Source organism: Lolium perenne, chromosome 6 (genome assembly GCF_019359855.2).
Source record: "Lolium perenne isolate Kyuss_39 chromosome 6, Kyuss_2.0, whole genome shotgun sequence".
NCBI classification, from domain to species: Eukaryota; Viridiplantae; Streptophyta; class Magnoliopsida; order Poales; family Poaceae; genus Lolium; species Lolium perenne.
The window spans coordinates 264,410,921-264,425,212 of NC_067249.2; the positions used below are offsets into that span (position 1 = coordinate 264,410,921).

At 49.4% G+C, this 14,292-nt stretch overlaps 3 protein-coding genes across 3 annotated transcripts; 2 read left to right on the forward strand and 1 right to left on the reverse strand.

Annotated features, from left to right (window-relative positions):
- The first annotated feature begins 563 nt into the window (after positions 1-563).
- On the forward strand, positions 564-1,790 carry LOC127305461 (phosphoenolpyruvate carboxylase kinase 2-like). Its single transcript, XM_051335876.2, has one exon. The coding sequence runs from the start codon at positions 644-646 to the stop codon at positions 1,505-1,507; it is 864 nt and encodes a 287-aa protein (XP_051191836.1). The 5' UTR covers positions 564-643; the 3' UTR covers positions 1,508-1,790.
- Positions 1,791-8,705: 6,915 nt separating this feature from the next.
- On the forward strand, positions 8,706-10,560 carry LOC139832217 (uncharacterized). The gene is made up of 2 exons (XM_071821859.1): positions 8,706-9,086; positions 9,233-10,560. The coding sequence occupies exon 2, from the start codon at positions 9,246-9,248 to the stop codon at positions 10,188-10,190; it is 945 nt and encodes a 314-aa protein (XP_071677960.1). The 5' UTR covers positions 8,706-9,086; positions 9,233-9,245; the 3' UTR covers positions 10,191-10,560.
- Positions 10,561-12,723: 2,163 nt separating this feature from the next.
- Positions 12,724-13,942, reverse strand: LOC127305462 (phosphoenolpyruvate carboxylase kinase 2-like). The gene has a single exon (XM_051335877.2). It carries the CDS (start codon positions 13,897-13,899, stop codon positions 13,036-13,038), a length of 864 nt encoding a protein of 287 aa, XP_051191837.1. The 5' UTR covers positions 13,900-13,942; the 3' UTR covers positions 12,724-13,035.
- Positions 13,943-14,292: the final 350 nt, after the last annotated feature.

Here is a 14,292-nt window from a genome sequence, read left to right on the forward strand (position 1 = left end):
GCACCATTATAACCTTATGTGGCATATGGCACCGCTAATTTAAAGCCGAGCTCTTTAATCCTATTGTCTAAAAATGTGTTTCTTGGTAACAATTAATGATAGTAGTTTCTTGCTTTTCTTCATTATTATCTTACCCTTTAACTTACCATTCACATCTTAAAAATAACATCCATTGGCGAAAAAAGAGCCCCATCCACGACTAATGAATGTTTGTGTGTAATTTATGTCAAACATTTGAAATTGCAGAATAATTCGGTAAAACAATCATTAATCCCATCAAATTCGTCCCTTCAAAGGAAAACATGGAATGTGTATCTTGTTTTGCTAACAGTTATATATTTCCTAGTTATATGTTTCATTCATTGACTAACTAATAATGTTCTTGTTTTAGTGTTTTTTTCTAAATTATAATATAACGCCCTGCCATATTTGGTTTTAATTAAGCATGCAAATGGGATGAGCAAATGTCCCTTGAGAGGATTCCAGAGTCCCCAGGAGCAGAAGTCATGCTAAACTATAGATACAGAGCAGAATATTCGCTTTTCGCCTCTGCCTCTCTGGCATCTATAAAGCACCCTCGCCGTCCGAGGAAGGCGACCATCCCCAGCAGAGAGAGACGAACCAGACCATCGCGCCGCATAGCATGAGCAACACCGGCGGCGAGGAGGCGCTGAGGCAGCAGTACGTCCTCGGCGAGGAGATCGGTCGCGGCCGCTTCGGGGTCGTCCGCCGCTGCTACTCCGCCGCCTCCGGGGAGTCCCTCGCCGTCAAGTCCACGCCCAAGGCGCCGCTCCGGGACAAGTCCGACCCGCTCGACCTGGCCCTGGCCGAGCAGGAGCCCAAGGTGCACCTCCTCGCCTCCGCGCCGCCCTGCAGCCCGCACGTGGTCGCGCTCCACGCCGCCTTCGAGGACGCGCACGCCGTCCACCTCGTCATCGACCTCTGCGACGGCGGGGACCTCTTCTCCCTCATCTCCGCCCGCGGCCGCCTCCCCGAGCACGAGGCCGCCGGGATCGCGGCCCAGCTCGCCGCCGCGCTCGCGGCCTGCCACCGCCGCGGGGTCGCGCACCGGGACGTCAAGCCCGACAACCTCCTCTTCGACGCCGCCACGGGCGCGCTCAAGCTCGGCGACTTCGGCTCCGCGGAGTGGTTCGTGGACGGGCGGGCCATGTCGGGGTTGGTGGGAACGCCCTACTACGTCGCGCCCGAGGTGGTCGCCGGGAGGGAGTACGGCGAGAAGGTGGACGTGTGGAGCGCCGGGGTGGTGCTGTACATGATGCTCTCCGGGACCGTGCCCTTCTACGGCGCCACCGCGCCCGAGATCTTCGAGGCCGTGCTCCGTGGCACCCTGCGCTTCCCTCCGCGCGCCTTCGCGAAAGTCTCGCCTGAGGCTAAGGACCTCCTGCGCCGCATGCTGTGCAGGGACGTCTCCCGGAGGTTCTCCGCCGAGCAGGTCCTGAGGCATCCATGGATCGTGAGCCGTGGCGGGAATGCGGTGGCGGACTGAAGACGATCGACATGTTTCATGCGCTCCCTCCACGGCTCCACCTGTAGATAGATCTTCAGAGAGATGACGACCCTGTGAGTCTTTTGCCCTGTTAATTTCCGGCAAATCGGCCTTGGACAGAGCAGTGGTGGACTGGTAGATGAAATAGTGCTAGTAACCGGAACTTCCTTGTTTGTTCTAAATCTGTGAAAGTGTGAAGTCCTTGCTCAGTTTTTCTAGCTTGTAGACAGACTTTGTTCAGGCAAAAATGGAACAGAGAATCTGGGTGTTTTTGTACTCATCACCTATGTGTTGCTTCAGTTTCACCCCTCGTTAATTTTCTGTGCTCCGAGAAAACTTTCATTTCCTTCCCAAAATCAAAATGAACACTAATTCTGAGTACTCCCTCCACTGCAAGTCTGAGAGCTGCGTTGATAGTTTGATTTGTAAGGCTGTTGTGCTGGATCTCCCGCCCAAGCATGTTCATCATGTTCGTTTCGAATGTGTACTCCTTTGTGCAGCCTTCTTCAGTTCTAGCTGAAGAAGAGAGCGTTTAAACAAACAATGTTCAGAATCAGAAGAAAATGGAACCGATAACTCGCGATATCTTTGTACCGTTTCCGGGTGTGCTACATCCGTCTATTATTGCTCCCATAACACGTGTAGTTCGTTACAGGAACACTTAATTCAAGAATCCTCCGCAAGTCTGCATGCTTTCATAGTTCCATGATACATTTACTGACTGCCCTGCTCATGTTGCAACTTGCAAAATCTGTTGTCCCTGTGGGTTGATGTGTTAACTGAACTTTCTGCAACTTGTGAGCTCTTAATTATTACTATCACATCAAATATCAATCACATGATAGCCATTCGAGTACCTAACTCAAAACACTTTTACTTTTGAAAATACCGCCTCCCGCATCCATCCAATCTGTTGTCCACCAGCTCCTAAGCTTCACCCACAGGAAGCTGGGATTCTTGGCCGTCCGATCCTACAATCTACCAATAAAGCAATGCCTTGTTACGCAACGCCGATACTATACTAACCTGGTTATGATTCGGCACCATCTCTCCTCCGTTATCTTCGCCAATTTGCAGAGATCGTGTCACATATTTTCTCTATCGTGGCCTTTGGAGGTGTTTTGGACATCTACACTGCTCCAAGAAGCTTCACGATCTTATAATCTAGAAGCCTCCATCAAGATTGTTATTAATGTTCACATGAGGGATTTACACATGTATTTTAAAAGCACTATACAAATAATGTAAGATACCAACATATTTAGTGATGATATAATTAACTAATTAGGTGGGACGCACTAATTTGGAGATGAATGTACAATTGATTTTACCCTTTATATTTGCTGAATTTTGAGACTATGCACGATTTTTTTTAAAAAAAAATAATCTCAATTTATACGAAAATATTTGCAATTATAAATACAATAAACATATAAGAAAGAATATGAAATATTGGTATTTCCGAGTGTACATCATGCTCAATACTATGAAATTCTAGTAAGGATGAAGATAGTACAATCCACCATTTATCAAATTTAAAATATATGTATTTAGTGTTAAAACTGGCGAAAAGAAGTTAAAATGTTCAGTATAAATAAGTAGAAACAGTAATTTTAACTCAATCTGATTGGGCCCAACATTTCTGGTGATTTAGCAAATTTGTTAGTCTTCAAAAACAAATTAATGCATGTCACAATAAATTAATAAATTATGAAATTAAAATTAATTTCCCCAAGTTAAGAATCAGAGTTGTAAGTGGATGAACGTCTATTAATCTATCAATTAGATGGATGATGCGTTAAGCATGATGTACTTTACCAATATAATGACTTTCTAGTACCCCATTTATGTAAATTTCACCCCTCTGTAATGCCATGGTAGACACTTTTCATACCACGTATTATCACACGAGTGAGGCCCCCGATCATGGGTCATTGTTCTCCCAAACTATCGACACCAACATGGTACAAGGGCTTCTTATATTTCGGAGGTGTGACACACAGAGGCAATAATAACGGTGGTCCAAATAGTAGATCCAGAGGTGAGAGAGAAGGTCGTCGTTTTGCCGTGATCCAGCAGGAGAAGCTCATGATTGCCTCCTCATGCATGATCGGTGATCAGGGTGCCACATATATATACTTGTATGTGGTACTAACGCCCGAAATCCATATTGAATTGCATAATATATAAGCTAGCTATAAACCCAACGGCATATAAGCAGATGAATACTGCCCCACTCTAGGCCTGTCGAATCATTGATAATGGTCTCAAATCGAAAGAAAAAATGCTGAGGCAGCAACAAACGCACGTCCAAAAGAAGAAAAACAGAAAGGAAACAAAATAATCAACTAGATTATAAAAATGATTAACCTACCTGGTTGGCCCCAACAAAATAATACAGTCTTGCTCACAATTCCATTTCCATTGTCTACTTTTGCTGATAAAAATTGATCAACTAGGTAAGTGATCAAGCACAAATTCGCAAGTAGAGTAAAAGAAAGAGGTAATCGTGAACGAAACAAATCATTGCACCATTCGCTGCTGCTAAGCTATGGCTTTGTGTCGCTCTCGACGGCCGGTCAGGTCTCGCCGCATGCAGGTGGTCAAGAATTGACATAGACAGCGCCTGTTTGGATCCGAGAATCCAGATGGATCCAGTTTGTGTTGCGCGAGAAGATGGTCGCGCCGCTGCGCTCGTCGACGTACCGGTCGAAGTGGTCGTTACATGCACATCTCCGAAAACGTGCAGGTCGCCGTCGCCGGCGCAAGCCTCGGAAACCGGCACCGTACGTGTTCAGATATTGAACGGTCTAGCCAGTGCTACGCTGCGCCGGGGCAGCGCGGCGGTCAAAACAAGAAACCGGCCCGCAACGATTTCGGCACGTTGCTGCGTGCTGAATTTCTGATCGTGACAACGGCGCACTGGACAAATTTCCTACTTGCGCACGTATACAACGGAAGTCCGTCCGGCGGGCGGGCAGCTCGAGCTTGGAACGTCCGTTGGTGAGCGCCCGCATGTGTGTACAGCCAGCGCTGGAGGCCATGCACAGTTTTGGAATGTGGCCACACGGCACGGCCCGACATCCTCGTCACTCTCTTCTCCAGCTAGGCCAAGTTGCTCGCATACGGCCAGCGTACCTCAACGGAGACGTTTCTCCCATGTTTGCATCTCCCTCTGCATTATCTTATTCCTAACAACCTTTCGTTGGCAATTTAGGATGTCGTCGGGAAGGGGCACATCGGTTAACAAAGCCAACACATCCACTACCCCGTGCACCCTTCTTTATATGCGTAGAGTGGCGGCCTACGAAAACAACAAAAAAAACATAGTACAATGAGAACCTCTAATGGAATTTTTATATTTGTCTCATAAAGTGCACTGTTGCGACAGGAGAACATGAGATGCGCATCTTGGTTTTCTTAGTTAAGATTTAGGTCCATTTCGATCCTGGATTCCTGGCTTCCCATCATGTATAACGGTCAGGGCCGGGCGGAGCCATGATTTAAGTATAGGGACGAGAAAACCACGACTACAAAACGGTACAAGAGACGTAAAATAATACAAGAATGAATGATGTGGTGTTTTTGGTTCTATATTTACATAATTTCTGGTCGCGCACCATTATTTAATTTGATCAACAGCTTTTAGATATCAATTCAAATGAGATCGGAAACTATTACATCACTTAGGTCGTTCCATCGCCTCAGCCGTGATTTCATATTCGCATTTGACTAGTAGACTTGGAGGATGAAGCAGCTAGCTTTATATTTACTTCCTCTTAATATGCGCAGGAAAATTTTAATCTGTTGCCTTTTTCATTATGCAATTTAAATTTTACGAAAGTACCTAAATATATAATATTATTTATCCAATGGAAAATTCGAAGATGTAAAATTAATCTAAAAGTACAAACTAGTAATTTGTATAAACATAATACCTAAATTTATGTAACACTCCTTTGGTAAGACAAAAAAAAACACCCAGTTTCTCAATTACTATCTCTTTTCCAACTAATAAAAATTTCATTGTGCTAACTTATGTGCCGATTTTCGTGTTCGCGGCCCAACCTAAACGAACGTAAATGGTCACTTTTGATGACCGAAATGCATCAGACCGCTAGAGATGAGGTAAGGATATTGCCCAGCTGGAAAGAAACATCAACAAGGGGGCGCCAGGGCGTGGGGATATAGTTAGGTATAGGTGGCAAGAACACAAAGGGCGCGTTTAGTTGCCTGCATTCAATTCCTGCACCACTGCGCCAGTGGGAAGAAATCCACATCTCGTTCCGGACGGGCCATGGGCCATAAAAGCCCTATTGTTTGGTGGCCTACATAGAATATTTTCGGCCCCTTAGAGATTTGGCCTCTGGTCGTTTGGTAGGTCGGTTTTAGAAACTGCTTCTGCTTACCTCTTACCTTCGGTGGTGAGGTTACCAGCGATGAACAGCACAAGGAAGAACACAGTTCAGAGCTCAGACAAAGTAAAGCAGTGATAAAAGTTCAAACACCTTCATAGTTCAGCACACAGGAGGATCATAGTTCAGGACACAAAGACGAACATAATTCAGGACACACATAGTTGAACAGACGAGTGGACCAACAACACAGACTAGGAGCTTCAGACATGGCTTTGGAAGACTACACACCTCGTCGCGTCACCATGGTAACCGCACATGGTCATCACCTCAGTGCAGGTGTAGTCGAAGATGACCACATTGAACTGGAAGGTGGACACCTTCTTGAAGACGAGGAACTGGCCTATCTGCAGTTGATGAGCAACGGCGAAGGCCGCCCACCCCTGGTCGATGTACACGTCATCGCCTTCTCTCATCGTACATCCTCCAGTAGCAGCCTGTGTTGGTGGTGACGACGATATTCGAAGGGACTTCTTCGAACCACCTGACGAAATCACGAGGGATCCGTAGCCGCTCGAAGGTAGGCTTGAAGACGATGCGCAGGAACTGGTCCGGCGCAACGTCCGGCTGGAAGTGGCCGACGTTAGCCACCCTTCGCTTATTGGACGGTCCCTCATCGGGGGTCTGAGGTGACCCAAACTTGAGCTTATCAGTCTGCGAGAAGAACACATGGCATTAGAGGTGTGCCTGCTCACAAGTATGTAGATGGAAACATGTGATGCCTCATACATTGGATCACACGGCAGCTCAAGGGACTGCCCTCAAACTAAGTCTAGTGTGCAAGGTATCACACACCCACGACTAAGTTTGAGGGCAGCACCTTGCCTTCCAGTGTGCCAATGTTAAATCATTGGCCAATGCACTAGACAAACCAAAACGAGGCCTCATATATGTAGGATCACACGGCAGGCAAAGGGACTGCCCGCAAACTAAGTCCAGTGTGCAAATCATATGGCACACACGGCTAAGTTTGAAGGCAGCACCTTGCCTTTCAGTGTGCCATTGTTGAATCATTGGCCAATGCAGTACACAAACAAAAAGGAGCCTCATATGTAGGATCACAAGGCAGGCAAAGGGACTGTCCACAAACTAAGTCTAGTGTGCAAGTCATATGGCACACACGACTAAGTTTGAGGGCAACACCTTGCCTTCCAGTGTACCATTGTTGAATCATTGGCCAATGCAGTACATAAACATGGAAATCAAGATGCATATGCCTCATAGAATGAGCACGTATGGAGGAGATGTTTGACCAGAACCAATGGCATGGTGAAATTCAGTCATGTCATAGGTTCTGATCAATCATATCCTCACACTACGATTACCGGTTACAATCATCGGCCTAGTTTAATCTGAAACTAAACAATGTATAACTAACTACACAATCTACAACATACTACCGCGACTGATTCTGCACAGCAATCTCAACAAGCTAAACCCCAACACAAAAAACCCTTCCCCTCTTTGCATGCACAGTAAAATCTGCCAGTTTCACCAATCCAAACCCCGATATATGAAGGATCTACCGCAATCCGACACTATAGTAACAGATCTAAGCAAGTCGTGACCGTGAAATGCAAGAACTGGACAAGAACTGCAAGAAATGGGGACGAACACATCGTCAATCCGACCGCTATCCTAACGGAAACCCTAGCAGATCTACTGTGCATGTCGTCGGAAATGCCCTAGAACTGCATGTTTGAACAGAACGAGTAGGAAGGTGAGAAGGAGGGGTCGTTATACCGCCATTCTTCCGGCCGAGGAGGAGCTCGAGGTCGCGGGCGAAGACGAGATGCCGAAGAAGAGTGCGGACCTGATTGCGGCCGATGTCGAGGTCCTCGTCGCTGACGTCTCCTCCTCCGGTAGCGGTGGTCCTCCGTGCGGCGGTGCGGCGGATTGGTCGGCGGGAGGGGCACCGCCCGGTGATGTGACAGTTTGGGGGGAGTTGAGAGTGCGGTCGTGACTGTGAGGAAGGAAAGGGGAGCGGTGAGCCTAATTATGGCGCGTGTTCCCGAAGGGACGCGACGTCTCCACCTCCTTTCTCCACGCGTGCAGGCTTCTGGCCGCAACGGGTCTGGCCCCGGAGAAACTGCCATTCCGGGCGTTCCTCCAGGGCCTGTCCCAGGGGTGCTTTAAAAACCGGTTCATGCAACAATGCAGTGCGCTGCAGGCATCCAAACGGACCGAAAATTGCTCCTCCCATGCCAGCCAAAGGAGTCAGTTGCCAACTTTCATAACTGGTAATGGTGTTTTCTCTAGCCAAAGATCTCCATCATTGCATGCACGGTTTCAAGTGCGCAGCAGCCGCAACTTGACACACACACGGGCATGACTAGTCAGTTTCCTTTCAGCTTCAGCCAAGGAATCCGAAGCAGAATTCACATGGTGGCATGGCGCTCCATCACGGGTATACCTGAGCATTTCTCGGGCCGGGCCGAACAAGGCCTGACGCAGAAAATCTTGGCCCAGGCCGATCGTCGGGCCGGAAATCTTGGCCCAAGCCCGGCCCATTATAAGGAAAGCCCGTCGGGCCTCGGGCTGGATCGCTTCCTTAAATCGCGCAAAAATCTGGCCCATGCTGACCATCGGGCCAAAAAATCTGGCCCAAACCCAGCCCACAAGCATGGTCGGGTCAGGTTTGGCCCGGGAATTTCGGGCCGGGCCGACCGGGCAGGGCTGCCCATGGCGCTCCTAATCACGGGAGAGCTAAGAAAATCGTGAGCTGCCGCTGCAGGCACAGGCGGACCTTAATGGGGGCGAATTGGGCTCTCGCCCCCCCAGCAAAACGGAAGTTTTACTACTACCTAGTAGTATGTACAGCCCATAAGGCCTTTGGCCTTTTCCTCTTCTCATAATTGATGCACGCTAAGGAAAAAAAGATCAAAATCACTGCTGGACTGGACATCGACGGGACGGGAGCCGACCGCCGCGACCGCCGCTCGATGCTCGCCCAGGTCGCCCTCTCCCCGTCTCCCACGACTCTGCTCGCCGAGCTCCTCCTCCAGCGCCCCTCCTCGCCGGCTCCTCCGTCGGTCCTCCTCTAGCGGCCCCGCTCTGCCGCTCGGCCGCTCGCACCGAGCTCGTCGGCTCCGCCTCCAGCCACCGCCTGCACAACTGGCCGCCTGGGCCGGAGACTTCTCTCCCTGTCTCTGATTCAGCCGCTGGTAACTTCTCTTTCCTTATTAGAGTCCCAACTTTACTCAATTTCGTTCTGATTTTTGCAACATAAATTTGGGAAAATTTTAGGTAGGTCATGGAGTGTTGGAGAAATTGAAATTGATGATTTACAGATTGTTGTTTCTCTGTTTAGGTAGCAAGAAGCGATGGGCAAGGGAAAATCTATTGATTCGTTTTTTGGAAAAAAGAGAGATGAATGTGAAGCAAATGAACTAGTTGTTCCTGACCAGCCCAATGTTCATGTCCAGACCCCTCTTTTGCTGCTCGAATTTGAACAACAAAGTCATGAAGAACAAACTCAAACAAATGATGCTATATTCCGTGGTATTGAAACTTTGCAGCGGGATCCAGCCTTGCGTCCACGGATTTCGCAATATCCTGTTAACCAAAGAGATGATGTGCGACGGGCATATTTGAAACTAGGACCTATGCAGCCACATCTGAAGAATTACAAAGTGTATGGTACAGGAAATCAGAAACGCCGCTTTCAATACAACTGGTTCAATCTTTTCCCAGCATGGTTGGAGTACTCGGAAAGTAGTCACCGCGCATATTGTTTATTTTGCTTTCTATTCAGCACAAGCAAAAGCAAGCGAGGTGGTTCCGATGTCTTCACAGTACATGGATTTGTAAAGTGGAAGAAAGTCAATGATGGAAGAAAGTGTGCATTTCTAAACCACATTGGTTCTGAACCTTGCTCTGAACATAACAATGCAACCAATGCATGTCAAGATTTGTTGAATCACCGAGGACATATAGAACATGCCGCAGCAGTGGGCAACAAGAGGGATATAGAAAGAAACCAATTGAGGGTGAAAATCTCAATTGCAAGTGTTAAATGGCTCACATCACAATCTTGTGCTTTTAGAGGCCATGATGAGACAGCCGAGTCGAAGAATAGCGGGAACTTTCTAGAGTTAAGAAAGCTTCTTGCAGAATTCAATCCGATGGTGGCGGAAGCTATTAGAGATGCTAAATACAATGAGCAATATATAGCACCGAAGATCCAGCAAGAGATTTTGGGCATTTATGCATTTAAAATTAGGAAGCATATCCGGGAGGAGATTGGAGACATTCTATCTACAACTTGATTGATAGATTGCTGCGATTGCTCTTGACACTTCCGGTCTCTACAGCTAGTGCTGAACGGGCATTTTCTGCTTTGAAGATTGTTAAGACAAGACTACGCAATAAGATGGAGGACGAGTTTCTCGCCAACAGTTTGCTAGTCAATATAGAGAAGGAAATCGCAGAAAAGTACAGCTACGAGGATGTTCTTGAGCATTTCACGGGTGCAAAGAGGCGAAGAGCTGATCTGTAGCTGTGTACCTTGTAGTTCTTTTGGACAATCATGGTAGTTTAAGCATATATTGCTGCTAGAAATGTATTTTGTGGACAAATCAATCTAGTTATATGAGTGTCTGAAAATACAGCTTATTCTAACTTCTCATTGTTCGTACAGTTTAGTGTTCCAAAGAAAATTTTCATGTTATTTTGCAGCTTCGCCCCCCCAAAGATTTTCTGCAAGGTCCGCCACTGGCTGCAGGAGAAGGGAGGAGAGCGGTTGCTTTGCTAGCAGGGTGCATAACGTGACCAGAGTATGTATTGGCGTCGCCCAACAGCGCATTGGTACCTTGGCCGGTGACAGGATCGAACACCCCGACGAACACGCTGAAGGTCACGAAATGGTGAAGAAAAGAGCGGGTGGGTGCACGAGGTGGTATTTTCCATTCGTCTTTTTGGAAGCAAAAGTGCTCTCGGTTTAGATACACGAATGAGCCATCATGTGATAGATATTTGATGCTATGGTAATAATTAAGAACCCTCAAGTTGCAGAAAGTTCAGTCACGGGTACACCAGATTTCGCAAGTTGCAACATCAGCAGGCCGGTCACCAAATATAAAGGCATACTGTAAAGGCATCTCCAGCGGCGCGACGTATTTCGGACGCTGAAATTGTTCGCTCGTGTCCGTTTGCGTCGCCTGGCGGATGCCATAAAGACCGCGAGGGACAAAATGTCCGTTTGCGTCCGACGCATTTTGGACATGCAACTGTTTTTTTTGTGTGCTACTTCTTTTCAATTTTGTTGAATGATCAAGTTTTAAACGCGAAAAAGTTGTACTCATGATGTCATGTTGGTCCAATCGAATAGATTATAGCCTAAACAATTAACCGGATACTTCAATCGACTAGATTCAAACATATTTAACATACAAAGAAGAAGAAATTTAAAAATATATAAACTAAAACTATTTTTTGGCCTTCTTGTTAGAAGACCCTGCCTCGTCGTCGTCGTGGAAACTCCTGCACCTCTTGCTTGTCACCTCCTCGTCGGAACTGGAGGACGACGCGCCCGTCGAGGAGTTGAAACTGGAAGAAAAGGCGTCTTCGTCGTCGTCGGTGAACGGACGACGACGCGCCGCCCGCGCCAGCGCCCTGGACTTCTTCCTTGCTGCCGCCTTGTCGTCCGCCGCCTCCTGCGCCTCCAACCGGGCGAACTTGCTGCCGGAGTCCTCCTCCTCCTCCTTCTGGCCCTCCTCCTCGTCGTCGGCGTCGCTAGCGCCGCCTCCGTCCTCCTCCTGGCCTTCGCTACCATTGCCGCCTCCATCCTCCTCGTCCTCACTCGGTGTGGAGGCAGGGTAGCTGGGCGTGGAGCCCGGATCGCTTGGCGTCGCCGGGGATTCCCACCAATGCAGGAATCCGGGCGACTTGCCCTCGCTCTCCGAGTCGGACGGCAGCATGTAGTCGCTCATGGCGTGCCGGTGTTGGAGAAGAAGAAGAAGAAGAAGAAGAAGAAGAAGAGGAAGAAGAAGAAGGAGGCGGTTGAACTTGAATTACCGTAGACACGGGGGTTATAATGTGCGCGGATTAACGGCGGCGCGTATAACAAAGAGGCCGACGGTTGCTCTTCCGCGGCGGTTCGGCGCTCCATTGCGGCGGTTGGTCGCCACGGTTGCCACACCGGCGCGCGTTGTGAATTCGAGGCCGATCGAACCTAGGTCGCTGCCATCAGGGCCCGTGGGGACACGAGCGGACACTCCGCGCGACCGCCGAGCGTCCGCGGAGACGCTAACCTGGCGCATATTTGGTCCAGGTTTGCGTCTCCGCGGACGGCCCGGTCACTTTGCGTCGCCCCGCTGGAGGTGGTACCAGACGCATTTCCGGTCCGCGCGGACGCAAACGGACGCTCGCGCCGCTGAAGATGCCCTAAGCTTAGAATAAATCTTTTAAAAAATGTATCAAGAAGAATTACTCCAAGTTTTCCGGTAACAAGCTACAAGTGTTCTGGAAGAACATAAAATCGGTGATGATAAAACGGATGCAGCACACCAGTAAACGGTACAAAAATATCAAGACTTTACAGTTCCATTTTCTTCGAAACAAAAAATATCAACTAGAACTGAAGCCGCACAAAGGAATATAGATTCAAAACAAACAAGATGAACATGCTAGGGCGCAAGATCCACCACTAGAGTCTCCAGCTTTACAAATAAAACTATCAGGTAAGATACCAGACTTCAGTGGAGACATGACTCTGAATTAGTGTTCATCTTGGTAACAAACTGAAAGTTTTTTGGGACAACGGAAAAATTAACGAGTGGTGAAATGGAAGCAACACAAAGCTGAACTGTACAAAAACATCCAGATTCTCTGTTCCATTTTCACCTGAACAAAGTCTGCCTACAAACCACTAACTTCTTCGGCTAGAAAAACCGAACAAGGCTACACAAGGACTGAAGATTCAGAGCAAATATGACGAACAGACTCAGGTGCAAGCTTCTGCAATTCAAGCTTCACAAGAGAGATCCGACCTAAAGGACCACGGAGATACTAGCACTATTTCTACCAAACTCCGGCGCCACTCTCCATCCCCGGTAAGAAGAAATTAACAGGGAAAGAGATTTATCAGGTGGAGCGCATGCGTGTTCTTCAGTTTCAGTCCGCCACCGCATTTCCACCCCGGCTCACAATCCATGGATGCCTGAGGACCTGCTCGGCGGAGAGCCTCCGCGAGACGTCCCTGCAGAGCATGCGGCGCAGGAGGTCCTTGGCCTCAGGCGAGACGGACGTGAACGCGCGCGGCGGGAAGCGCAGGGTGCCGCGGAGCACGGCCTCGAAGATCTCGGGCGCGGTGGCGCCGTAGAAGGGGACGGTCCCGGAGAGCATCAGGTAGAGCACCACCCCGGCGCTCCACACGTCCACCTTCTCGCCGTACTCCCTCCCGGCGACCACCTCGGGCGCGACGTAGTAGGGCGTGCCGACCAGCCCCGACATCGCTCGCCCGTCCCCGAACCACTCCGCGGAGCCGAAGTCGCCGAGCTTGAGCGCGCCCGTGGCGGCGTCGAAGAGGAGGTTGTCGGGCTTGACGTCCCGGTGCGCGACCCCGCGGAGGTGGCAGGTTGCAAGCGCGGAGGCGATCTGGGCGGCGATCCCGGCGGCCTCGTGCTCGGGGAGGCGGCCACGGGCCGAGATGAGGGAGAAGAGGTCCCCGCCGTCGCAGAGGTCGACGACGAGGTGGACGGCGTGGGCGTCCTCGAAGGCGGCGTGGAGCGCGACCACGTGCGGGCTGCACGGCGGCGCCGAGGCCAGAAGGTGCACCTTGGGCTCCTGCTCGGCGAGGGCCAGGTCGAGCGGGTCGGACTTGTCCCGGAGCGGCGCCTTGGGCGTGGACTTGACGGCGAGGGCCTCCCCCGTGGCGGCGGAGTAGCAGCGGCGGACGACCCCGAAGCGGCCGCGACCGATCTCCTCGCCGAGGACGTACTGCTGCCTCAGCGCCTCCTCGCCGCCGGTGCCGGGCATGCTGGTCTGTGTCGTTGGGAGTTTGTTGGGGGTGGGCTGGTCTCTGTCCTCCGGACGGCGCGAGGAGCGGCTATAAATAGAGAGAGCGCGCGCGCGCTGGGAGGCGAATATTCTGCTTTGCATCTTTTTGGCTCCTAGTTTAGCATGTCATTATGCGTCCGGGATATTCAGGTTTTCCATAGTTGAAGAAGCCGCCATGACAGCAATAGATATTGGTATTTTTTTTTGAGCAAAATAGATATTGGTATTTGGGAGAACCTTTATTGGTTAATCGATCAGATCATATCTAACCAGTCACCCCATTTTAGATAATAAAAACTGTTCAAATCGGTCCGTTTGCGTCGGCTCATAAAAAGCCTTCGGAATGAAGGAATGCTAGAGTTTTCAAGAACA

What these genes read in the sequence shown, in the direction of transcription:
- LOC127305461 (XM_051335876.2), top strand. Translation starts at nt 644, where the DNA reads ATGAGCAACACCGGCGGCGAGGAGGCGCTGAGGCAGCAGTACGTCCTC.
- LOC139832217 (XM_071821859.1), top strand. Translation starts at nt 9,246, where the DNA reads ATGGGCAAGGGAAAATCTATTGATTCGTTTTTTGGAAAAAAGAGAGAT.
- LOC127305462 (XM_051335877.2), bottom strand. Translation starts at nt 13,899, where the DNA reads ATGCCCGGCACCGGCGGCGAGGAGGCGCTGAGGCAGCAGTACGTCCTC.